Here is a 26,968-nt window from a genome sequence, read left to right on the forward strand (position 1 = left end):
CTCTCAGTCTCCTCTTTTCAAGGGAGAAGAGGCCCAGTTTCTCTAATCTCTCACTGTATGACAACTCCTCCAGCCCCTTAACCATTTTAGTCACTCTTCTCTGGACCATTTTGAGTAGTACTGTGTCCTTCTTCAAGTACGGCGACTAGTGCTGGACGCAGTATTCCAGGTGGGAGCGTACCATGGCCCGGTACAGCGGCATTACCTTCTCCAATCTGTTCGTGATCCCCTTCTTAATCATTCCAAGCATTCTGTTTGCCCTTTTCACCGCTGCCACGCATTGCGCGGATGACTTCATCGACTTGTTGACCAGTACTCCCAAGTCTCTATCCTGGTTGTCTCTCCGAGTACTGCATCAGACATCCTGTATTCGTGTACAAGATTTTTGTTACCAATATGCATCACCTTATACTTGTCCACATTAAAACTTCATTTGCTATGTCTCAGCCCATTTCTCGAGGGTGTTTATGTCCTGTTGCAGGTCTTCGCAGTCCTCCTGCATCTTTACTACTCTGAATAACTTCGTATCATCTGCAAATTTAATCACCTCGCTCGTCATTCCAATTTCTAGGTTGTTTATAAATATGTTGAAGAGCACAGGCCCAAGCACCAAACCCTGCAGCACTCCACTGGTGACGCTTTTCCAGTCCGAGTATTGTCCATTTACCCCCACTCTTTGCTTTCTATCTGCCAACCAGTTTTTGATCCACATGTATATTTCACCCTCAATCCCATGGCTCGCAATTTTTTTGAAGTAGTCATTCATGCGGGACCTTGACAAACTGGAACTCATGTGATGTTCCTTATTTGGGGAATCTTTCCTGTCTGCGTACGTGATACTAATAAATGCGCATGTACTACTGATAAGAACTTTATGGAATCAATAAAAAGAACCACCATACTGGTTCAGAGACTCCTGATCAAGCAAACAACGAGTTCTGTGCTGCACTGAGACTCTCTCCAAGGCCTGACAATTTTATAACTCTGTGACTTGTGTGTGTGTGTGTGTTATTGCTTTCTCCCTTCATCCATGCAGATGGAAAGAGAACCAGGAGAAATTATGTTTTTCTTAGCTAGGTGGGTGAATTCTGGCCCCGGGACTCTGGTGAGTCTCATTAACAGCAAGTAATTTTATTTTTATTTTTTACGCAACAGTTATCCCAACTTGAGCAACAAAGCAATCAAGGCTTTGTTACCGTTTGGATCTTCTTATCTTTGCAAGCTTGGATGTTCAGCTCTGACAGAAATTAAATTGAAAAAAAGAGAACATAGAAATAGACGGCAGATAAGGGCCACGGCCCATCTAGTCTGCCCACCCCAATGACCCTCCCCTACCTTTCTCTGTGAATAGATCCCATGTGTCTATCCCATTTGGTCTTAAAATCAGGCACGCTGCTGGCCTCAATCACCTGAAGTGGAAGACTATTCCAGCGATCAACCACCCTTTCAGTGAAAAAGAATTTCCTGGTGTCCCCATGCAGTTTCCCGCCCCTGATTTTCCACGGATGCCCCCTTGTTGCCGCGGTACCCTTGAAAAAGAATATATCTTCTTCCACCTCGATGCGGCCCGTGAGATACTTGAATGTCTCGATCATGTCACCCCTCTCTCTGCGTTCCTCGAGTGAGTACAGCTGCAACTTATCCAGCTGTTCCTCGTACGGGAGATCCTTGAGTCCCGAGACCATCCGGGTGGCCATTCTCTAGACTGACTCCAGTCTCAGCACATCCTTACGGTAATGCGGCCTCCAGAATTGCACACAATATTCCAGGTGGGGCCTCACCATGGATCTATACAATGGCATAATAACTTCAGGCTTACGGCTGACGAAACTCCTGCATATGCAACCTATGATTTGCCTTGCCTTGGATGAAGCTTGCTCCACTTGATTGGCAGTCTTCATGTTCTCACTGACGATCACCCCTAAGTCTCGTTCTGCTTCAGTTCTTGTTAGGATCTTGCCATTAAGGGTGTAAGTCTTGCATGGATTTTGGCTGCCCAGGTGCATGACTTTGCATTTTTTGGCATTGAAGCTGAGTTGCCAGGACCTAGACCAGCGCTCCAGTAGGAGTAGGTCGTGCATCACGTTGTAGGACATTGAATTTATGTCTGTTGTGCTTTTGCCTACTACATTGCTTAGTTTGGCGTCATCGGCGAATAATGTTATTTTAACTCAAAGCCCTTCTGCCAAGTCTCTTATAAAGATGTTGAATATGATCGGGCCCAGGACCGAGCTTTGCGGCACTCCACTGATTACCTCCGTCATTTCGGAGGGGGTGCCGTTCACCACTACCCTCTGAAGTCTACCTCCAAGCCAGTTCCCAACCCATTTCATCAATGTGTCGCCCAATCCTATAGAACTCATCTTGCTCAGCAACCTGCAGTGTGGTACGCTATCGAATGCTTTACTGAAGTTCAGGTATACGATGTCCAGGGACTCCCCAACATCCAGCTTCCTCGTCACCCAGTCAAAGAAGCTGATCAGGTTGGATTGGCAGGATCTCCCCTTAGTAAATCCATGTTGACGGGGATCCCGTAGATTCTCCTCGTTCAGGATCGTATCCAATTGGCGTTTGATTAGAGTTTCCATTAGTTTGCACACTATTGATGTGAGACTCACCGGTCTGTAGTTTGCTGTCTGCATCTTGGAACCTTTCTTGTGGAGTGGAATGACGTTAGCCGTCTTCCAGTCCAATGGGACGTTACCCGTACTAAGGGAGAGATTTAAGAGCACGGATAGCGGTTCCGCCAAGACATCACACAACTCCCTGAGCACCCTGGGGTGTAGGTTGTCAGGCCCCATTGCCTTGTTAACCTAAAGCTTTGACAGCTCGCAGTAGACACCCTGGGTGTAAACTCAAAATTACTAAACGGGTCATCTGCAGATGGTAGATGATGAAATGAGTGTTTGCTTGTCGACTACTGAGCCATGTGTTGAATTAATTTGCACTCAAAAACAAGCACATTCAAGCAATGATTAGCAATTCTATTCTATCTACTTTAGTTTCACTGTTACATTTATCCATACATAGCTTAAAATAAATTTAAATAACATTTAATTTTTTGTTGATTTTGCATTTTTATAATTTCAATTATAATGTGCTGTGAAAAACATTTGCTCCATTTAGTGTGCCAGAGCTAAAAAAAAGTTTGAGACACACTGTGTTACAGGTAAGTGTGCTTAATTCCAGGACAAGCAGGCAGCATATTCTCACAGATGGAACTCACTAGCTACTTCAAAAGGGATGGAGGGAAGTTGACACTTATAGAGAATAAATTTTGCAGAACTGCTTAGCCGAACTGAATGTCCCATCTGGAATGAGTCGCTAGTGATGTGAAAGTATGTATGGAAGACTAGGTGGTAGCCTTACAGATGTCCTCAATAGAAGTGGAATGAAGAAAAAAGCAACTGAGGCTGCCATTGCTCTAACCTTGTGTGCTGTAACACAAGCTTCCAACAGTAGCCCAACCTGAGTATAGAAGGAAATGCAGTCTGCTAACCATGTAGAAATAATTATTTTGGTAACCGGAGTTCCCAGTCTGTTAGGATCAAATGAGAGAAATAGCTGAAGAGAGGTTCTATGAATATTTGTTGGATCCAGGTAATAAGCTAAAGCCCATTTACGCAAATGGGTGATGTCATCCAATGTATGAAGTGCAGTTTCAACCGGAAAGAAGACAGGCAGAATTATAGACTGGTTGAGGTGAAATTCCAAAATGACTTTTTGGAAGGAATTTGGTATGAGTACAGAGGAACACTCTGTCATGGTAGGTTGTATAAGGCAGATCTGAAACCAGTGTTTAAAGTTCACCAACGCGTCGAGCTGAAGTGATGCAAACCAGGAAAACCACTTTCCATGTGAGATATTGAGGGATGAAGATGCCAATGGTTCAAATGGTGGCTTCATGAGAGTGGAAAGTATAACATTTAGGTCCCAAGAAACCAGAGGAACTTTGATTGGAGGTTTTGTGTGCATCAATCAGTCCCTTCATAAATTTGGAAACCAATGAGTATATAGCCAGAGGTTTATTGTGAAAAACTAAGGAAAATAGCAGTTTTCAGTGTAGTGGGGGAGGGTTTCCCCAATCCAAAACGGAAGCGCAAACTCTTGTAAGTTTACTGGGGCGTTCCCCCACACCCTCACAGCGCTAATAAGAAGTGTTTTAAGCCGGCACGCATCAGTCCTGCATGGGATTGTTGGCACGCTTCTGTTATAGTACCGAAAGTGGAGGTACTTCCTGTGGGCTGGAAGAATGGGACTATGCCTGTATGCTTCTTTGAGATCCAGAGAGCAAAGCCAGTTGTTATTCTCTAAGAGGGGATAGAGAGTGCCTAGGGTCACTATGCAAAACTTCTCTTTGACTAAGTACTTGTTGAGGACTCGGAGGTCAAGGATTGGGCACAGTCCTCCAGTCTTCTTTGGTATGAGAAATATTTGAAGTAGAATCCCCGACCCTCCTGCTAAGGGGGTACTGCTCGATGGCATTCAGCTGTAGAAGGCCCAAGAGTTCTTGTTGAAGCAGGGAAGTCTGCTGAGATTTGAAAAAATATTTTCTTGGAGGTCTGTGTGGAGGCATTTTGCATAGACAAAGAGCATAGCCATCAAAACCCATCTGTCAGTGGTAATTAGGGACAAATGATATTGAAAATGAGGCAGATGACCTCTAATGGGACGAAGAGGATGGAGAGATGGTAGAACAGTGCCTTGTCTCTGGATAAGAGAGTCAAAAAGACAGAGTAGATTTTTGCAGAGGCTGAGCTTGTTGTTTCTGGGCTCAATGTCTGAGGCACTTCTGGGGAGGAGGCCTAGAAGACGACATGGGCTGAAAATAGCGTCTCTTAAAATATGTTGACTGATATCTAGGATTGTATCACCTCCTAGTAGTCTGGGGTTTGGAAGATTTTCAAGTAGAAAAATTGTAATACATTGCTCATGTTTAGTCATTTTCTCAGTGGTTTGTTCAATGTTGTCTCCAAAAGGTTCATCTCCCAGACAAGGAATATTGGTGAGGCGATCTTGTATATTAGGGTCAGATGTGGCTGGATGACCTGCACACTTACCTGGAGCAGGTGTTGTGTGTGCTGAACAGCATCAAGAATAACAGAACAGTGGAGTTTGAGGGAAGTGAAGAAGAGGAGAGAATGCATTTGGATTAGGTAGCAGATGGCCCTTCTTTGATCAACTCTACCTTGTAAACCCAAAGCACCCTGGCTTGTTGTCCCTCAACAATTACCTCAACAAAACAGCCCACTGGTTAGAAGAGAACAGGTAACATTTGTTCCAGATCCCTGATTTAGTCAGATTCAGAACCTGGCTTTTTCCACCAAGAGAAGTCCATTCTTGTCAGTATATCCTCTTCAGATATTTGGCTGCTGCTTTGACACTTGACTTAGTTTTGATTCATAGATCACAGCCATAGTGAGATCATACCTGGATAATGATGCCCTACATGTTTTTTCTACTCTCTGGTCCTTTCATGGAAATGTTTCACCTCAGTGACATTAAGCAAAATCATTGAAGAGATTGAAAAAATTACAATTTCCCCCGATGCAGCCAGTATTGCTGGCACAACAAAATTGGGAGATTACAAAATACATATGCTAATAATTTGAACTGCAAGAATGAAGTTTGTTTTGAAAAGGACACTGAGGAGCATGTTGGTGTCAGCATTGATCTTCAGGGAATATTTGAAGAAGTCAACCAACAGCTACCATTCACAATGGTGCACTTTCATTGACGAGGCATTACCAAATTCTCCAAGCAAGATGATAAACTAGCTTTGGCGCACTCTTGAATGACAAAGATGGAAAGATAGGTAACCCACAATAGATGGAAGAGGGTAAGAAGAGAATATATCTTGAAGAAATTGCGAGAAAGGGGCTTAACTGATCGCCAGTCAGGAAGCAGCAAGGTCTGATCAGTTTTCACTGAACAGAACATCATGACAGTTGAAAAACGAGGCACCCAATTGTCTGGTGGGTGAGATGGCATTCTTCTAGGCTGTCTTCGTGGAAAGGAACCTGATGGGTGTCCAGTGTGAATTCCTGGCTCAACAAATGAATTCCTATGGTCTGTAGGATTTGTGTTGTCTGGCAATTCTAGCTGTCCATTGAAAGGGTCCCCTGGAAACACACAATATTACAAAATGACATTTTCACATCTTTCAGGATGGTACAGAGGGGAAAAGAAAGCCATGAAGTTTGTCATCACAAGAATTTAGCAGGAACCCACTGACCATTCATGTAACTGCTACTTCTGCATGGTGCATCCTTCTATGATAAGGTTTTCCGGCCATTGTTCTTCTCATCTCATTTTTATGAACATTTTAGAAAACAACTTAAGATTTATCTTTTTTTCCAAAATATTTGGTCGATGAAATCACTAATGCTTTCTTTCTTTGTTATTATGTATAACTTTTGTAAACCGCATTGAACTTAAGGTTATGCAGTATAGAAAAACAATGTTATATTATATTATATATTATAATACCAATAGAGCCAAGGGAGGTACAGGGGCTGGTTGCAATTGCCAACGTAAGTGCCAACTCCCTTTGTAGAAGCTCTCTAAGATGCTCCTATAAGGACTGCACCGGTACCGCAGAAGTTGTTGGTACAGATGGTGCCATCAGTGCTGCAGTGTGTCGAGGCGCTGGTGACCTTGATGAGGAGCCACACCTCTGAGAAGCCACTAACTGGAGTAAAGGAGACTTCGACTTCTTGTGGCAACTTTTGGCATGCATCAACTTACTCAAGGCCTGAGAAGACGCCAATGTATGAGCTGATGGAGAAGCATGTGATCGTAACATTCTTAGCTGAAATCGATGGTACCTTTGGAGCAGACTCAGAGCAGGATGCCGATGGCGATTTTGATGCCAATGACTCTGGAGAATGTTCTTTGTTTAGATTCGATGGCAAAGGAGAAGACATTGTCGATAGAATAGACTCAAAAAGTTTCCTCTGCTGAATAAGTCTAGCCTTTAAACAATGCTTTTTAAGAGTGGCACAGTGGAGACAATCGTTAACCCAATGTTCAGGACCACGACACTTAAAAGGCACCAACTATGCAGATCAGTGACAGAGATGTCCCTGTGCACCAAGAACACTTTTTAGACCCGCTGGAAGGTGTGAACATCGATGGAAAAATAGCCACCATGAGGTCAAAGGACTCAATTGTAGTGGTGGTCAAGTGAGATGGAACCTGAAATTCGATCGATGCAGCCAACCTACAAAGAGGCTGAGAAAAGCAGAAGGTCCCAAAATCGAAAAATGAAAAAATTCAATGAAAATAAAGTAAAACACTAGTGAAAGAAAATAATAAGAAAATAAGAATAGCCTTACTGGGTCAGACCAATGGTCCATCTAGCCCAGTATCCCGTATTCGCAGAGGCCAATCGAAGTTAGAAGTACTTGGCAAAAACCCAAAGAGTAGCAGCATTCCATGCTACCGACCCATGTCTGTCTTAACAGCAGAATATAGACTTTTCTTCCAGGAAACTGTCCAAACATTTTTTTAAACCAGATATATTAACTGCTCTTACCACATCCTCTGGCAACATGTTCCAGAGTTTAATTATTATCTGAGTGAAAAAATATTTCTTCCTATTGGTTTTAAAAGTATTACTGTGTAACTTCATCTTGATGCAGTAAAAAAAAAATAATCGATTCACTTGTACCCGTTCTACACCACTCAGGATTTTGTAGACTTCAATCATATCTCCCCCTCAGCCATTTCTTTTCCAAGCTGAAGAGCCCTAACCTCTCTAGTTTTTCCTCATACAAAAGGAGTTCCATTATCATCTTGGTCGCTCTTCTTTGAGCTTTTTCCAGCGCCGCTATATCTTTTTTGATATAAGACAACCAGAACTGAACGCAATACTCAAGGTGAGGTCGCACCATTGAGCGATACAGAGGCATTATAACATTCTTAGTCTTAACCATCTCTTTTCTAATAATTCCTAGCATACTGTTTGCCTTCTTGGGCGGAAGGCTTCAGCATATTGTCTATGATGACACCCAGGTCCTTTTCTTGAGTGTTGACCTCCAAGGTAGTCTCCAGCATCCAATAACTATGATTTAGATTATTCTTACTTTGCATTTGTCCACATTAAATTTCATCTGCCATTTGGACACCCCGTTTTCCAATTTACTAAGGTCTTCCTGCAATTTTTCATAGTCCACATGTGTTTAAACAACTTTGAACAGTTTAGTGTCATTTGCAAATTTAAATCACCTCGCTCGTAGTTTAATTTCTAGATCATTTATAAATAAATTAAATAGCACTGGTCCAAACACCACTGTTTACCATCCTTCATTGAGAAAAATGGCCATTCAACCCTACCCTCTATTTTCTGTCCAATAACCAGTTCTTAATCCACAACTGAACATTGTCTCCTATCCCATGACTCTAATTTTCAGGAACTTTGATACGCTACATCAACCAGCTCACCTTCAAAGTCAAGCAAATTGGTGAGGCAAGACCTCCCTCGGCTGAACCCATGCCAACTCTTGTCTCATTAAATCATGTTTGTCTACATGTTCCACAGTTTTATTTTTTATAATTGTTTCTACTATTTTGCCCAGCATCGAGGTCAGGCTTACCAGTCTGTAATTTTCTGAATCTCCCCTGGAGTCCTTTTTAAAAACTGGCATAACATTGGCCACCCTCTAATCTTCAGGTACTACAGACAATTTTAACAACAGGTTACAGATCAGCAATGTTTGAGTTCTTTCAGTACCCTAGTGATTTATCACTCTAACTTGGTCCAGGTGATTTATCACTCTAACTTGTCAATTTGGCTTAGTACATCTTCCAGGTTCACCGAGATTTCTTTCAATTCCTCCACTTCATCACTCTTGTAAACTATTTCCAGTTCAGATAGATTTCTTACATATTCTTCCGTAAAGAGCAAGCTGTTCTTCATATTCTTGTTTAGCTTTCTTTATCAATGCTTTGCATTAAACTTGCCAGCACTTATGTCTCTTCTTATTTTCTTCATTGGGATCCTTTTTCCATTCTTTAAAGAATGTTTTCTTGGCTGTAATAGCCTCTTTCACTTCGCCTTTAATCCACACTGGCTCTTTTTCTCTCTTCTTTCCACCTTTGTTAATATGTGGAATACATCTGTCTGCACTTCCACAATGGTATTTTTGAACATTCATGCCTGGTTTACACTTCAGACCTTTGAAACAAACGTAGCTTCTTTTTAACTATGTTCCTCATTTTATCATAGTGGTCCTTGTGAAAATTAAGTGCTGCCACAGTAGATTTCTTTAGCAACATTACTCCAGTTATCAGCTCAAATTTGATCATGTTTCCCAGCGGTCCCAACACAGTTACTTTCCGTACTATGTCCTACATTCCACTAAGGACCAAATCTAAACTGAAGAAAATAAAGAGGAAAAAGTACAGGAAATCAAAAAATCTGAAGAAAAATTACATGTTTGGAGACACTCCAAAAACAAAACTTCGTAGCTCCGCAGAAGACTAAGAACCAATAAGCCTTCATCAGGCAGAAAGGCAATCGCACATGCATGGTATGGGCAGTCGCAAGACTTCTAAAGAAGTTAAAGTGGCAGTACACTTTTGCACTGACCATACCGCACTCCGTGGATGACATCACCCATTTGCGAGAATATGCTGCCTGTTTGTCCTGGGATAAAATAAGAATACCACGAAATCCAATAAATTCATGAGTGAAACTAAAATAAAACAATATAACAAAGCTCAAGAATAATAGGATACAAAAAGGAGACACTGTCAGTTACCTCAATTTCACTTGATCTTGAACTTTTACTCTTTGGGGCTTGCAAGATGAACTGGTCAAGAGAAGCAGAATCAATCAAATCAGACCTGGCTTGGCTCTGACTTTGGAACTCTGAGTAAATGTAGGAAAGCTGAAGCCTCAACTTGGCGTTGGCCTTGTCTTTTGTTGAAAAAGACTTCCCCTCTTCCAGCTTCCTTTTTATCTGTTTCCACCCTCCCTCTTTATTCCTTGATGCTTGAACTTTAAGTGGTCTTTAGGCTTGCCTGCTTGAGTTACGCTTGGACTATCTAACAGGATCATTCAAACTTTGGGGCGCTTGCCAGTTACTGTGGACTTTACATTTTCTGAGACAAAGAAATAAATAAATGATATTAGCACACAATTTCAACAAATGCTCCTGAACAGAAATACAGAAAAACAAAGGATATCGTATATATGCAAATCCTCTTGGACGGCGAGTGTAGAAGTCAAGTGGAATGTATACGTCAACTATTGGGCCATATCGACCAAACTCACGACGCAATTCCTCTGGCCTGAAGTGTTTTAGAGATAAGGCAAAAAATAAGAATATAGCTATCCTGTCAGCAGCAAAAATCTGCTTATGCAAATCTATTAACTCAGAGTATAAACATGTTTTGTAACCTTAAAAAGTTAAAACCTTTAAATTATAGATGCTGTGTGTAAATAACCACATTACTTACCTGTAGCAGGCATTCTCTATGGACAGCAGGATAGAATTTCTCACAAAAGGAACACCACCTGACAGGAGTTGATGTGGGGAAAATAAGTTAAATATTCGAGCAATTGTAGATGTACCCTTCTGCGCTAGGCTTATCAGTTCTTTATATAGATGTATATGGAATACAACTCCAAGAGGAAGCTGGAAGGTGAGAACTTCTATCATGCTGTACATAGAAAACACCCACTATAGCAGGGGTGGGCAACCTCGTCCTCAAGGACTACAACAGTCGGGTTTTCAAGATTTCCCCAATGAATATGCATGAGATATATTTGTATATAGAGAAGCCCTTAATAAATGAAGTTGCCCATCTCTCTGCAAGCAAAGGGTTCTCAACCCAGTATACAGGATACTCCTAGCCAGGTAGGTTTTCAAGATATCCATAATGCATGTGCATGAGATAGATTTGTAGTGCATGCAAATTGATGTCATGCATATTAAATTGTATATCCTGAAAACCCGAGTCCTGGGTTAAAAACCCTTACAATAGCCCAGGGGTGGGCAACCTCAGTCCTCGAGAACACACACAGCATAAGATATCTTCAAAAATGGAACTTTCTAGCTACAGGTCACCTTTAGCATAAAAAATGGAAAAACCAAACAAACACAGACTGACAGTGGGCAAATAAATATTTCTTATGGCAAACAGACTTTTATTCTTGACAAAAGCAAAATGGACACAAACCACTAGAGCTCGGGAAACAATGGAGGGAATTAATCCAGATACACCGCAATTGGATGTTAACAACATATCAGTTATTTTGGAGGAGTCTATTTCTGACTCTTCATTGAGAGTGACACTTCTGATTTCATTTATTTTCCAACAGGACTTGGATTCCTTTATGAAACTCTATTTCCGTCTATGGTAAAAAGATATGGGTATTCCTGGATGTAACTAAGGTTACCCAGGAAAAAAGGAAACAATTTTTGTCTTTGAGATAGGAGACCAAGGCACTTGGGGGGCGTCTTTTTTACTGGCGTACCCTTGTAAATGTGTAGTAAAATTTGCTCAGGTTAAATATATTTTCTTTCAGCCAGAGCAGCTAAAATCATTTCTGGAGCTAAAGAAAATTGCTGTTGCTTAGCGGAAATTCATTATTATAATGCAGAGCATGTTATAGCCTTTCATTGATTAGTTCTTTTCCCTTTGTGTTTAACTTCTTAAAAATAACTGCAGTTACTCCCCTTTATTATTTTTTGTGGTCTAAGGAAGCGAGAATTTTATTTTCATTTCTATTTATAAATGTGATGTGTTAACATTTATTCCGGTTGTAATTCCTTAGCAAGAATGTTAGTTTCTTGTAATATATTGAAAATTTCAATAAATATTAAGTTAAAAAAAAAAAAAAAGCAAAATGGAAATAATGAAAACAAGCCTTGGAGTAAATAGATTTCAACTTTAAACCTAAATATTCCACAGACTGATTGTATTATCAGAATTCCTTTCCTAATATATGTGAATTAGAGAATGACAAGGTGAACAAACACCGTGGTAATCCGCGGTGGGCTGTGGTTTGCACGTGGCTATGGAAATGCCAAAGCCTGACTCACCACAGACACAGAAAAAAAAACTTTTCACCACACGTGAGAACGGTGAAAAGCTGTCTCCACAGTTGGAAGCACCCCCCTCATTCCTTACTGCCATTAACCGTGACATTGTGGCTCCTCCAAATTCTGGCATGGGAAGCCCCAAACAGCTGAGCTGGCAGCTTCAGGAAGTCCTGCCAGCTCAGCTGATCGTCCCCCTTTTGAGATCGCTAGGGGGACGCGGCAGGGTTGTCCATTATCTCCTTTGTTGTTTGTAATATCTTTGGAACCCCTGTTGCGGACCCTGTTGGCAGATGCTCGTATTATTGGGGTGGATGATCCTCCTTTAGGGGTAAAGGTCCTGGCATATACGGATGATCTCATGCTTCTCTTAACTTGGCCTTCTTCTACTTTGCCTGTGTTGTTGGATGTCCTTGCTGCTTATGGTACTTTATCAGGTTTTTCCTTGAATCTTTTCAAGTCTAAGGCTTTGCCTTTATTGCTGAAGGTTAAAGATTGCTGGGTAGGACCATTTCCAATGCAGTGGGAGACTGTAGCGTTGAAATATTTGGGTTTTCAGCTTCCTGTTCAATTATCTTCCTTATATAGTGTGAATGTGTCTCGTTTATTATGTGAGACCTCTGTTAAACTACAGCTGTGGAGAGCTTATCCGTTGTCCATTTTGGGCCGAGTTCATTTATTTAATATGATTTTGGCGCCAAAGTGGCTCTATATATTTCAAATGCTTCCCTTATTTCTTAAAATGAGGGATGAGAGGAAGCTGTTTTCCACTCCTGCAGACCTACTTGTGGCAGGGTAAGCAGGACCGTCTTCCTATTCACATTGTACAGACACCTAGGTGCTTTGGGGCTATTGAATGTTAGATATTTAACGGTTACCTGTACTATGAGATATATTAATGATTGGTTCCGAACTTCTCATGACTTTTCGGCAACTGCTGTGGAGTTATCCTTGATGGGCACCTCGCATTTCAGTTGTTATTTGCATAAGATGGGTCTCAGATTGCCTGTCATACTTCGGCGATCTGGCATCCTACCTGCTGCCATTGCTACCTGGCGCTGGTCGTGTCAGTGACATGGATACTCCACAGCGATGTCTAGTTCCATGTTTCATCAATGGAAATCTAAGGGCATACATTACCTCGTGCATGTCCTCACAGAGAAGGATCGTTTAAAATCCTTTGCTGTGCTTCAGAAGGATTATTCTTTGACTAGTCTTTAAGCCCGTTACATTAACGGGTGCTAGAATAGATGTGTCTGTCTGTCTGTGTTTCTTTATCTCTCTCTCCTTGGCCGCTGTCTGTATCCTTCTGTCTCTCCCCCCCCCCCCTCGAGCAAAGCTGTCTGCCCCCAGGACACACCTCCCCCCCAAAGCAGCCCCCTTTCCCTCTCCCTAACTGTCTCTCCATGGCCCTCTTCTGTCTTCCCCCCCCCCCCCCCGAGCAAAGCTGTCTGTCCCCAGCACACCTCTCCCTATCTCTCCATGGCCCCTTCTGTCTTCACCCAGCACACCCCTCCCCACCAAAGCAGCCCCCTTTCCCTCTCCCTGTCTCTCCATGGCCCCTTCTGTCTTCCCCCCCAGAGCAAAGCTGTCTGTCCCCAGCACACCTCCCCCCCAAAGTAGCCCCCTTTCCCTCTCCCTATCCATGGCCCCTTCTGTCTCCTCCCAAAGCAAAGCTGTCCCCAGCACACCTCCCCCCCAAAGCAGCCCCCTTTCCCTCTCCCTATCCATGGCCCCTTCTGTCTTCCCCCAGCACACCCCTCCCCCCAAAGCAGCCCCCTTTCCCTTTCCCTCTCCCCCTGGCTCCCGGTATTGATCCCCTTCTTACCCTCCCCTCCATCCCGGCGTCTTCTGGCCTGCTCCTCTTCAAAGCAGCCTGCGATCGTGGTGGCCGGCTTTAGCGAACCTCGCAGGCTGCTCTCCAACTCGGTAGCACGTTCCCTCTGACGCGATCCTGTGCATCAGAGGGAGCGTGCTACTGAGGTTGGAGAGCGGCCTGCGAGGTTCTTTAAACCGGCCACGATCGCAGGCTGCTCTGAAGAGGATCGGCGGCGGCGGCGAGTGAGGTGACACGGAGAGGATGCGGGCAGGCAGCGAGTGAGAGGCAGCGGTGAGTGAGGGCGGGAGGTGACGCGCCGAGGACAGGGAGAGAGCACAGTCGCGTGCCTTCAGCCCCCGCATGCGCTGTGAGGTTAGAATGTTGCCACAGAAGCACACCTCACGGCGCCACATCGCACTAATTTTCGAGAGCGCATGCGCACTCTAGCATTTTATTATATATGCTACCTGGGGATATATTTTCTTATTTACAACTTTAGCATTATATACGAAGCCTTCCTTGGGAGGATTTAACAGAGGATGTCCAAGAAGAGTTGGCCACTTGTTATACCTTGGGAGCCCAGCTTTCAGTTCTTCTGCGGTTCCACCATAGATACCTTCAGGATTCAACAACGGAATTGCATTATCCTACATATGTAGTGGCTTGGAATGTGGATCTTGGCATACATTTATCTCTTGTGGATTATAATAAACATGTTCTGGCATCCAATAAAACATCTGACAATGTTTTGCACTGGGAACAACACTATAAGTTTGCACTGTGCTTATATATTGCACCTAACAGAACTCGCTACATGGGACTTTCTCCTACCGGGGCTTGCCCCAAGTGTGGATATGGGCCTGCTACTTTGGGTCACATGTTTTGGCTCTGGCCTGCTGTACATGGTTTTTGGAGCACTCTACTTACCTATGTTTCTTCCCTCTGGACTTTAGGACTGAAAGGCTATCGTTCCTTTCAGTTATTTTACTCAACTGGCTTTCTCAGAGTCCTCCCTCACTTACTCAATGAAGAATGCAAATGCTAACTTTGCTTAAGCTGGAACGTATCCAAATTCAGGATTTGGACTCTCCCCGGGGTCATCAGTTTAAACGTACTTGGAGTGCATTTTGGACTACTTTGACCCCCACGAGTGCACAGTTGTCTTTTGAATAGATAGATTGTTTGTTCGGCCCCTGCATTCCCCCTTGGTTGTTGTGTACTCTTGGGTGGGGGATGGGATGGGTGGGTGGTGGCATTGTTTATTTGCTTGTACTGTTTGCTGATTGCATTGCTTTTTCTTTTTCACTAAAAATAATTATATAATTGTACTGAATATTGTTTCTTTTTATACTTTAATAAAATAAGTCAAAATAAAATCTTAACTGTTTGAGGCTTGTGCCGTGTCATTCTCTAATGTGAATACATGGATTAAAATTCACAATGCAACTCTGCAAATCTCTATGAAGGATAACCTTAAGTGAACTACCAATAGTGACATGCTTTTGACATTAAATGACCATCTATGTTTATGTCTTCTTGGCATAAGCAAAAGAGACAGTTCACTAACCAGTTAGACTGTCCACCTTTGGCCACAACAAACCCAGGTTTACTGGGATGAAAAGAAAAATCATTGGTACACAATCGGTAAGTAGACAAACATGATTTAATGGGACAGAGTCAGCATGGGTTCAGCTGAGGGAAATCTTGCCTCACCAATTTGCTTGACTTCTTGACCCTGCCTGCACTCCCTCTGGGTTGAAAGGTGGTCAATTTTTTTTTTTCAAGCGAGGAAAGAGCAAGGAGTGCAGGCCATAGGAAAGGACATGGGGGCACCAGAGATAGGTAGCAACCTGGCACCACCAGCTATACAAAAAAACAGGCACACAGGAGGCCCAATCCCTAAGCTCAACAGAGATAGCAGAGCTAAAACAGGAGCTGAGCTGCAGCTGAAGCTGGGCCTGGCCACTTTTACAGGCCAGGTTGACCAGGAGAACGAACCAGGAGCAGAGAAGGACTATCCATCTGCCTACAGAGGTAGAGAATACTGGGGTTCCAGTGAACAGGCCATCACATATATGCCAGAGCTCAACTCTGTGCTCTCTATCTCCGCTTGCTGGTAGGGGGGACTTAACCCACTCATCTGGCTTCATCTGCTGCTAACAAGGAATGGACATTTTCTCTACTGGATTTCTGAACGTCTTTCCCCAAACTCAGATTTAGACATCCTATCGAAAATGCCCCTCTATAATGTTCACAAAAGCAAACAATGCTAGGAATTATTAAAAAACGGATGATAAACAAGACTAAGAATATTATAAGGTCTCTGTATAAACATAAGAACATAAGCAATGCCTCTGCTGGGTCAGACCTGAGGTCCATCGTGCCCAGAAGTCCGCTCATGCAGCAGCCCAACAGGTCCAGGACCTGCGCAGTAATCCTCTATCTATACCCCTCTATCCCCTTTTCCAGCAGGAAATTGTCCAATCCTTTGTTAAACCCCAGTACCGTACTCTGCCCTATTACGTCTTCTGGAAGCGCATTCCAGGTGTCCACCACACGTTGGGTAAAGAACTTCCTAGCATTCGTTTTGAATCTGTCCCCTTTCAACTTTTCCGAATGCCCTATTGCTCCATGATGCGACCTCATCTGGAGTATTGCGTTCATTCCTGGTCACCTTATCTCAAGAAAGATATAGTAGTACTAGAAAAGGTTCAAAGAAGAGCGACCAAATTGATAAAGGGGATGGAACTCCTCTCGTATGAAGAAAGACTAAAAAGGTTAGGGTTCTTCAGTTTGGAAAAGAGATGGCTGAGGGGAGATATGATTGAAGTCTATAAAATCCTGAATGGTGTTAGAACGGGTACAAGTGGATCGATTTTTTACTCCGTCAAAAATTACAAAGAGACTAGGGGGACATTCGAAGTTACAGAAAAGTACTTTCAAAACCAATAAGAGGAAATATTTTTCACTCAGAGAACAGTTAAGCTCTGGAACACATTGCCAGAGGTTGTGGTAAGAGCTGGTTTTAAGAAAGGTTTAGACAATTTCCTGGAGACAAACATGGAAGAAGCTATTGCCTGCCTGCTTCAGCACAGGATTTCAGCTGGAATCTATGGAGAATAAAGTGCCTCACAGATTTGCTGAATGAACCTGGTCTTCTGGCTACCAGTCGGACAGAGGTCAGACTGAACCTCAAGCCCTAGAAAACTGCACTGCAAATGGGATTTTTTTTTTTTTGGGGGGGGGGAAGAGGACCACACAACCGGCCAACTGTTAGTCTTGCCTGAGCAGGGAAGGAGCCAAACAGCCTGCACTGAAGCTCCTGATTAAATCAGAGCTGCGAGCAGCTATGCAGGGGTCGGCCCTTGAGCTCAAAAAATATAAAAGCAGGTTGACTAGTTAGGTGTCCCTAAGGGATATGTGAGTCTGCATCTTCTCCCAAGCAGAGGTCCCACCAAGTGGGAACTTCTGGGTACTGAGCCTCCACCCCCCCAAAAAAAATACCCCAAAATAATACAACCGCAGAGCAAATCATAAACACTTCTAAGCAACATGCTTGCAGAAAAACTGAGGGAGCAGAAGTAACTCCCTGGGAAGGAGGTGGAGTTGAAAACATGATTGACAGTTTTGTGTAAGCAACTTGCTAGTTCAGATACAAGACCCTAGCGTTCAAGGCCACTAGACATATTGCACTAGAAAGCTGATAACGCCTTTTGGTGTTTTAATAGGATTAATATCTGGATGAGGCAGAATACGTATCTTCTAGAATAGATGATGAAGACTGATTATATGGTTTACCGTAGATAAAGTTGTCATATTATCAGTGTATTTTTTGTGTTATCTGCATCTTCTTCAATTTTATCACCAAACAGGACATCTCTCTTACAAGGAACATTTGAAAGGCATTCTTGTACCAAAGTTTCAAGATCAGACACTCTAAGCCACAACAAATGTTCTGGAAAAAACAAAGATCCTCTAACCCAGGAGTGTCGAACTCAAATCACATATGGGGCCAAAATCTAAAACACAGGCTAAGTAGCGGGCTGAATTTTTTATTAAGAAACTTACCCCCTCCTTTACTAACGCATATCATGAGTTTTAGCACTGGCAGCAGCGGTAACTGCTCCGACGCTCATAGGACTTCTATGAGCATCGGATCAATTACTATTGCTGCCGGTGCTAAAACCCATGATACACGTTAGTAAAGGAGGGGCTCAGTCAGTAGAAGTATAGGGATACAACCTCTCCAACCCCACACTGGCTATGTGTTACATACAAAATAAATAAAAAAGACTTTTCCTCTCTTTTAGGTCCTAGTTCACGCTTGCTGTCTAACACCAGCTCTGACATGATACACATTTCAAATCTGACATATTGTAATCACAAAATAAAAAATAAAATTATTTTTTCTACCTTTTGCTGTCTGGTCATTTTGCTTTTGGTCCCAGTTTCTCTTTCTGATTTTGTCTATCTTCTAATTCTCTTTCCAGTGTCTGTTGTCCATTTATTTTTCTCCTCTTCTCTCTTGCTCCAGTCCCTATCTCCAACATATTGATTTTTCCCTTTCAACTTTTCTCCTTTGTTCTTTTCTGCCTCTGTCCACTCAAAAATCTCGCCCTCTTTCTCATCCTTCCCCTTCTTTTAATTTTCAGCTACCTATCAATTTTTTATCTTCTCTTATTCTGTTGCTCTCTCATTTCCCATCTCACTCCTTTCCCAGCCTATTTCCTTCTATCTCTCCTCCTCTCTCCTCTTGGTCCTACATTTTGCTCCCTCTCTTTTCTGTTGTTCTTCTTCCCTCCCCCCTTGATGCTTAACAATGAGATGGAAGGAAAAAAGATGCTGAATCTCTCTCCCTTCCACCCCCAGGCCTAACATTTCTCCCTCCCTTCCATCTCCAGATCCAACTTCTCTCCCTTTCTCTTCCCAACTGCCCCATCCCATCTCTCCCCCTATATGCCTGCCTGCCTCCCTCCCCGGTCTACTATTTCTCCCTTTCTCTTCCCAACGGTTCTCCCTTCAAGTATCTTTTTCCTTCTTTCTCCACACCACCCCAGGTCCAACCTCTCTCTCCCTTCATCTCTCTCTCCTCACAGCCCAGCATGTCTTTCCTTCCAGCGTCGGTCCTCTCTCCTCACAGCCCAACATGTGTTTCCCTCACACGCCAGTCCGATGTCGCCACAAAGTCGAAAAATCTGTCAGCCTCGGTAATTCAGCAATGTTGTACGTGGTTCCCCTTCCTGCTTTTCACCTGCCACGGTCTGTCTCCAATGACGCGCAACTTCCTGTTTCCATCCAGGTGGACCACGGCAGACGGAAAACAAGAAGGGGAACCACAGACAACACCACCGAATTGCTGCAGAGGCCGGCAGACTTTCCAGCATGACAGCAACATCAGACCAGCACAGGAGGGAAGACACACTTGCCTGTGAGAAGGGGAAGTTTGGGAGCATTGTCGCGGGCCACATAAAAAGGCCAGGTGGGCCGGATTCACCCTATGGGCCTTGTGTTTGACAATGTGCTCTAACCATATACTGTACTTTCTTGTAGTGAACAAGCTCTTAGACAATTCCTTAAACTGTTTTAGTTTGTTTGTTTGGAGGGAAGATTTCCTCAAACTCTGACAGTTGGTTAAGTAATAAGGATCTAAAATAAATGAATATGTAAAACTGGTTGTCCATAATTCTATTGATGAGCATAGATGTACGGCAATTGTGTTAGCCAAAAGTGTCAAATATCCAGGCTTCCCTTCACACAGAAAGAGGGGTGGACAAAAAAATCTTTCCTGCACACGTGTAGAATATAAAGCACTCTTTTTTGTAAAGCACCAATAGATAAAAAGACCCAACATGGGTCATGTTTCAGCAAGCACCTGCTTCAGGAGGTCACAAATACTCTGTCGGATGTATTTATGTCAAAACATGTCAAAGAAGAGTGTGTCCCATAGCACCCACAGGGTACTAAAGAGCAAAGCAAAAAAACCAAACTGCCAGTCTCACAGCCAGTGCTACTAAAGAAGGGTTAACGTTCTTGGTGCTTAAGAGAAAATTGAAGGCGCAGCTTCTCAGCTCTACGGAAAACAAAGAACTGATGAACCAATGAGCTGACACTGGGCAGGAAAGCACTGGCACACATGTGGTATGGGTACCGCCAAAAATTTAAACTGACAGTGCACTTGGTAGTGTCCCTACTGGGTTCTGAGGGTGATGTTACACACTCATGAGAATATAATACTTCCCTGTCCTCTGAAAACATGCTATTAATTTTTTTTATATATAAATATAAAATTTGTTTTCTTGAACTCCTCTGTGTGTCTGTTGAGGCTCTGAACCCACCCATTGCTCACACTGTTACAAGATGAAAAGCAGCACCCCACTGTTAAAATATTCTGCATAGGGTGGAATCAGTTGCCAAGGCCTGGAGCTCAGCGAGCCTGCACAGCAAACTAACCATCATCAATAGGACTTTCCAAAGTCAGGTTTTCTAATTCATCAGAGCACAATAGTTCAAAAGGGAGCTTTTTTTCAGCTGGGTGAGTACTGTGTTGATGTCCCAAGTCACAGGAGGTAGCTTGATGAGAAGTTTTAATAGCAGAAAACCTTACATAAAACCAAAGTAAAATCTGTGCAGAGATGGGCTTATCTTTTATACAATAGCACTTAGCATTAATGTGAACCCCAAGCTGGTGTTTAGATTTGGTTCAGAAACAACAGATATTTGAGTAGTTATTGCATGGGACAGGAAAAAGGGTCTAGGCCAGGAGTCAGCAACTTACAGCTCTTCTTGCATGTGGTTGTGGCTCTCCAGGCAACAACCCTTTAATCTCCCTCCCAACCCCACAATCCGATCCCCCCCCCCAGGCCTACCGAGGTACCTGGTGGACCAGCAGGGGTCTTTGTGGCAGGAGCACAGCCTTCTCATTCCTGCCTCCTCACAGCTGCCTTCTAAAATAGCTGCTGTGACCTCTCGCAGTTGCTCATAGCATTTCCTGTAGTACCATGAGCTGCAGAGAGAGGCCGCAGCAGCCACGAGGAGGCAGGAGAGGGTTGCACTCCTATCACAAAGACTCCCGCTGAACCACCAGGTAGCACAGTTACTTACCGTAACAGGTGTTATCCAGGGACAGCAGGCATATATTCTCACATGTGGGTGACGTCATCTACGGAGCCCCGATGCGGAAGCATTTTCAAGCAAACTTGATTGAAGATTTAAGTTTGCTCTGCTGCTCCACGCATGCGTGCCTTCCTGCTCCACTAGGGGGTGCATCCCCTCGTGGTCTCCAGTTCACTTAACTAGCAAAGAAGCCAACCTCGGGGAGCTGGGCGGGTTGTGAGAATATATGCCTGCTGTCCCTGGATAACACCTGTTACGGTAAGTAACTGTGCTTTATCCCAGGACAAGCAGGCATGATATTCTCACATGTGGGTGACCTCCAAGCTAACTGAAAAGGGATGGAGGGAAATTGGCAATTTAAGCAAATAGATTTCGCAATACCGATTGGCCGAACCGGCCATCGCTTCTGGACAGTGAGTCCAGACAGTAGTGGGAGGTGAAGGTATGAACCGAAGACCACGTGGCAGCCTTGCAGATTTCCTCAATAGGTTTGGACCTGAGAAACGCTACGGAGGCTGCCATCGCTCAGACTTTGTGTCCCGTTACTCGACCATGCAGCGCGAGACCAGCCTGAGCGTAGCAAAAGGAGATGCAATCGGCCAACCAGTTGGACAAGGTGCGTTTGGAAACTGGGTGACCTAACCGGTTTGGGTCGAAGGACAAAAACAGTTGTGGGACTTCCCGGTGTGACTGAGTGCGTTGGAGGTAAAAGGCCAACGCTCTCTTGCAGTCAAGAGTGTGGAGCGCCACTTCTCCGGGGTGAGAGTGGGGCTTGGGAAAAAACACAGGTTAAGACAATGGACTGATTGAGATGGAAATCAGACATTACTTTAGGTAAGAACTTTGGATGGGTGCGGAGTACCACCTTGTCGTGATGGAATACCGTGAAGGGTGGGTCCGCTACCAGAGCTTGTAGCTCACTAACCCGCCGGGCGGACGTAAGCACGAGTAGGAAAATTACCTTCCAAGTGAGGAATTTTGGATGGCATTTGTCTAGGGGCTCAAATGGAGGTTTCATTAGTTGAGCCAGAACCACGTTAAGGTCCCAAACCACCGGGGGAGGTTTGAGAGGGGGATGGACGTTCAGCAGACCCTTCATGAAGCAAGAGACTAAGGGATGGAGCGAGAGGGCTTTCCCTTCCAGGGGCTGATGAAAGGCCGCAATCGCACTGAGGTGTACTCGAATGGAGTTGGTCTTTAGGCCGGAATGAGATAATTGAAGTAAATAGTCAAGGACCAGAGGGATGGGGACCGACACCGGGTCCTGGCTGTGTGAGGAGCACCAGGTTGAGAATCTGGTCCACTTTTGGGAGTAGCAGGTTCTCGTCGAGGTTTTTCTAGAGGCCTCCAATATCTCCTTGACTGATTGAGACACGGGGAGAGCAGTCAGGGGGAGAGAAACCAAGCATTCAGATGAAGAGATTGAAGATTGGGATGTAACAGTGAACCCTGACCCTGTGATAGTAGAGAGGAAAACAGAGGCAGAGGCAGTGGATCTCTGACACTGAGTTGAAGTAGAAGGGAAAACCACGGCTGGCGTGGCCAGCGAGGGGCAATCAGGATCAGGGTGGCTTGTACTGTTTTCAGGTGGACAAGCGTCCGCAGTATCAGAGGAAACGGCGGGAACGCGTACAGGAACCTTCCCTCCCAGTCGAGGAGGAAGGCGTCGGCCTCGAGCCGAACCCGGGAGTATATCCGGGAGCAGAAGAGAGGCAGCTTGTGGTTGTGAGGGGATGCGAACAGATCTATTTGAGGCGTCCCCCACTGTTCGAACACCCCTCGTAGGGTCTGCGAGTGTAGTGACCACTCGTGTGGCTGGAGGAGGCGGCTGAGTCTGTCCGCCAGACAGTTTTGTTCTCCTTGTATGTACACCGCTCGAAGGAAGGTGTTGTTGGAGATTGCCCATTTCCAGAGGCGCAGGGCTTCCCGACAAAGGGACCAAGACCCTGTCCCCCCCTGTTTGTTTACGTAGTACATCGCTACCTGGTTGTCGGTTCTGATGAGAACCATTCGGTCGTGGAGTAGATGTTGGAAGGCTACAGCTGCGAGATGGATGGCCCGAAACTCTAGCACGTTGATGTGGCAGCGACGGTCTTGTGCTGACCACAACCCTTGGGTGCGTAGGCCGTCCAGATGGGCTCCCCAAGCGTACTCTGACGAGTCCGTGGTGAGTACCTTGCTGTGGGGTGGGGTGCGGAAGAGCAAACCTTTGGAAAGATTTGAAGAGTCGGCCCACCAGCGGAGCGATCGTTGCAATGAAGGAGTCACTGTCACGGGACGGTCGATCGGGTCCCGGTCTTGACGCCATTAAGACGCCAGGGTCCATTGAGGGATTCTCAAATGGAGGCGGGCGAAGGGTGTGACATGGACTGTGGAGGCCATGTGGCCCAGGAGAGTCATCATCTGTCGAGCTGATACCGAGGTCAGCAGGGAGATCCTTCGACTCAGACTTACTAACGCCTCTAGGCGCGGAGGGGGGAGGAAGGAACGGAGGCGAACCGTGTCCAGCATGGCCCCGATGAACTGTAGGGACTTCGAGGGGCGTAGTTGGGATTTTGGGAAGTTTATTTCGAACCCCAGACTTTGTAGGTAGGTAATAGTCTGTTGGGTCGCTGAGATAACCCCTTCCCTGGACGGGGCTTTGATTAGCCAGTCGTCCAGGTAGGGGAATACCTGGAGGCCCTGGGAGCGTAAGGTTGCTGCGACCACCACGAGGCACTTGGTGAAGACCCGAGGTGATGATGCAAGGCCGAAGGGGAGAACTCGGTATTGTAGGTGCCAGTCCCCCACCTGAAAACGCAAGAACTTGCGGTGGGCGGGGTGCACTGGGACATGTGTGTACGCCTCCTTGAGATCGAGGGAGCAGAGCCAGTCGCCCTCGTCGATCAGGGGATAGAGTGTCGGTAGGGAGAGCATCCGGAATTTTTCCCGTACCAAAAATTTGTTGAGGCGTCTCAAGTCTAGTATTGGGCGTAGGTCTCCCGTTTTTTTCGGTACCAGGAAGTAATGGGAGTAGAAGCCCTTCCCCCGTTGGTCGAGGGGAACCTCCTCCACTGCTCTCAGGCGGAGCAGGTCTCGAGCTTCGGAGAGGAGTAGGGGTAGCTGAGTCCGGTTGGGAGGGCAATTCCTTGGGGGGTTGTCCGGAGGAATTGCTCGAAAGTTGAGAGAGTATCCTGATGAGATCAAGCCAAGGACCCATGCGTCCGACGTGACTTGTTTCCAGCGAGGGTAAAAGGCTTTGAGCCGACCCCCGATGGGGAGTAGGCCTGGGACTATGGCGGAGGGGGCCCGCCCCCTTCCGCGTGTCCCGTCAAAAGGACGGGGATGGCTTGGTGGTCGCAGGCGGTTGGGACTTGGGCATGGCCCGGTGGTGGGCTTGCGGACGCCTGGGTGGGGGCCGCGAGAAGACAGGGGTGGACTTTTGTGGGTAGCGGCACGGGGGGGCCCTATACGGCCTGGACGTGGGCGTTTTGGGCTTTTGTCGGACCAGGGAGGCAAACGAGCGTTCGTGTTCAGAGAGGCGTTTTGTAGCCGCCTCGATAGTGTCATCGAACAGTTCTTTTCCCACGCAGGGGAGGTTAGCCAACCGGTCCTGTAAGTTAGGGTCCATGTCGACCAGGCGCAGCCAAGCTAGTCGGCGCATGGCGATAGCAAAGGCTGCCTCTCTGGAGGAGAGTTCGAAGCCATCGTAGGCCGCGTGGAATAGATGAAGGCGCAGGTTGGAGAGGGACTCTAAAAGCAGGCCGAACGTTCCTTGCCGGGAGGCCGGTAGGTCAGTCTCAAAGGCTCTCAATAGTCCAATGAGGTGTTTGAGGTAGGATGTGAAGGTGAAAGTGTAGCTTTGCACCCTAGAGGCCATCATTGCGTTTTGATATAGTCTCCTGCCGAACTTGTCCAGGGTTCGGCCTTCTCGGCCTGGGGGGACCGCTGCTGAGGTCCGGGATGGGTGGGCCTTCTTCAAGGAGAATTCTACTAGCAACGATTGGTGGGAGAGCTGTGGTTGCTCGAATCCCGGGTAGGGTACTGTGCGGTACTTGGCCTCCATTTTGGAGGGTACGGCTGTGACCATGTAGGGGGTCTCCAGGTTCCTGAAGAAGGCCTGTTGGAGTACCGGGTTAGGTGGTAAGCGAAGGGACTCTCTGGGCAGTGATGGCATATCCAGCTCTGCCAGGTACTCCTTAGAGTATCTGGAGTCGGACTGGAGGTCTAAGTCCAAGGCGTAGCCCATGTCCTGGACAAAGCGAGTGAAGGATGGGCGAGATGTTCCCGGGGCCCCGTGCGGGGTCGGTGAACGAGACCTTCGTCGGGTGGAGAAGGATGGGGAGGCTTCCCTCGAGTATCGAGGTTCCTGCTCCGAGGCCGGGGAAGCGCTGCGAGAATGTTCCGGGGTTGTCGATCTTCGGCGTCTCGAGGAGCCCCTCGGAGACGATGCCGGGGTTCGGGGTACCGATCGATGTCGAATCGGTGACCTCGATCCGGACTCCCTCGGAGAATACCTACGACCTCGGGTGGGGGTCCCGGTCCGAGGGGGAGTTCGGAGGATGCGCGGGTTGGAGAGTGATAACTCAGCCACCCTTAGTGGTCCCGTACGAGGTGTGGGAGAACGGCCTCGTAGAGTAGGTGAACCTCGGGCCTTCTTGGAGATATGGCGGTTCGAGGTTTCTATCGTTTTAGCCCGACATTTTGCCCCTCGGCAGTTTGCGGAGGGAGAACGTCTCGGGCGACTCGGCGAGGAGTCCGAGGAGGATGGGATGCGGCAAGGATTGCGCACCTTTCCTCAAGGTTGCTCGATGCGAGGCTCAGGCTGGTCTGGCACATTCGGGGTCGAGGTCGAGGCCGATTGAAACTGGGCCATTGCAGCGGACAGCTCCGACGTGATCATCGCTCGGAGTAGGTCCTGGAAGACGGGCATGGACAGCATCGAAGGCATGTCCACTGCCTCGGTGCACTCCACCGGGGGCGACCTCGTATCAGAGTATTCCCGTGTGGTGGAGGCACGGCCCGAAGGCTTGGAGGGCTTAATCGGGGCTGTAAGCATGGGGTTTCCGCCATGCGTCGACGTTGTCCCCGAGGCTGGCTTCTTCGATGTTACGGAACCTGAAGAGGGAAGAGGGGACTTACCCTGGGCCGAGGCTTTCTGTTGTCCCGAGGACTTCGGAGTTGAGTCTCGAGGCGATGCCGAGGTATCCGGGGCCGAGGTCAAGGCCGGGGCCGGGGCCGACCTCGAGGCCGAGGTGGGGGGTTGGTCCGGGGTGAAGAGGTCCGCCATGCGGGCTTTTCTTCGACGGAGGGCCCGGTTCTGGAAAGTAGCGCACTGGGGGCAGGAGTCGGTTGGATGAGTCGCCCCCAGGCAGAGGATGCACCGGCGATGCGGATCTGTTAGTGAAAGAAGCCGCTCACACCGGGTGCACTTTTTAAAGCCGGTCAAAGGCCGGGACATTAAATCGAAAGTAGCCGCGGCTCGATTAGCCACGCGGCCACGGGGACCCGGAAGCCTCCGGGTCGTCAAAAACGAAGCAGGAATCAAGTTAAAAGGTAAAGAATTCGCGCACAGCGACTTAATCGTGAAAAAACAAGAAAAAATCGCGGTGCTAGAAGGCAGTTGGGGCAGAGCCTGAAAAACACGACTTCTAGGCTCGCGGAAAATTTTGAACTGGAGACCACGAGGGGATGCACCCCCTAGTGGAGCAGGAAGGCACGCATGCGTGGAGCAGCAGAGCAAACTTAAATCTTCAATCAAGTTTGCTTGAAAATGCTTCCGCATCGGGGCTCCGTAGATGACGTCACCCACATGTGAGAATATCATGCCTGCTTGTCCTGGGATAAACCTCAGTAGGCACGGAGGGAGGGGGGGAGAAATCTTGGAGATGAGAGGGAGATTAAAGGGTCGGGACCTGGAGAGGGGAGAGAACCTTGACTATGGGTTGGAATGAGGGGCAGAGGAGAGATGAGAGGTGCAGAGACCTGCAAGGGATTGGAGGGGAAA

At 46.2% G+C, this 26,968-nt stretch overlaps 1 protein-coding gene across 1 annotated transcript in view; it reads right to left on the reverse strand.

Annotated features, from left to right (window-relative positions):
- The window catches only part of LOC117358071 (serine/arginine-rich splicing factor 12-like), a 131,934-nt gene that overhangs the window by 86,619 nt on the left and 18,347 nt on the right, over positions 1-26,968 (reverse strand). The window contains exon 2 of the mRNA XM_033939518.1: positions 10,192-10,296. Within this exon, the coding sequence (XP_033795409.1) occupies positions 10,192-10,296 (105 nt within the window). The remainder of the gene's footprint in view (positions 1-10,191; positions 10,297-26,968) is intronic.

The sequence above is a fragment of the Geotrypetes seraphini genome, chromosome 3, assembly GCF_902459505.1.
Source record: "Geotrypetes seraphini chromosome 3, aGeoSer1.1, whole genome shotgun sequence".
Lineage (NCBI taxonomy): Eukaryota > Metazoa > Chordata > Amphibia > Gymnophiona > Dermophiidae > Geotrypetes > Geotrypetes seraphini.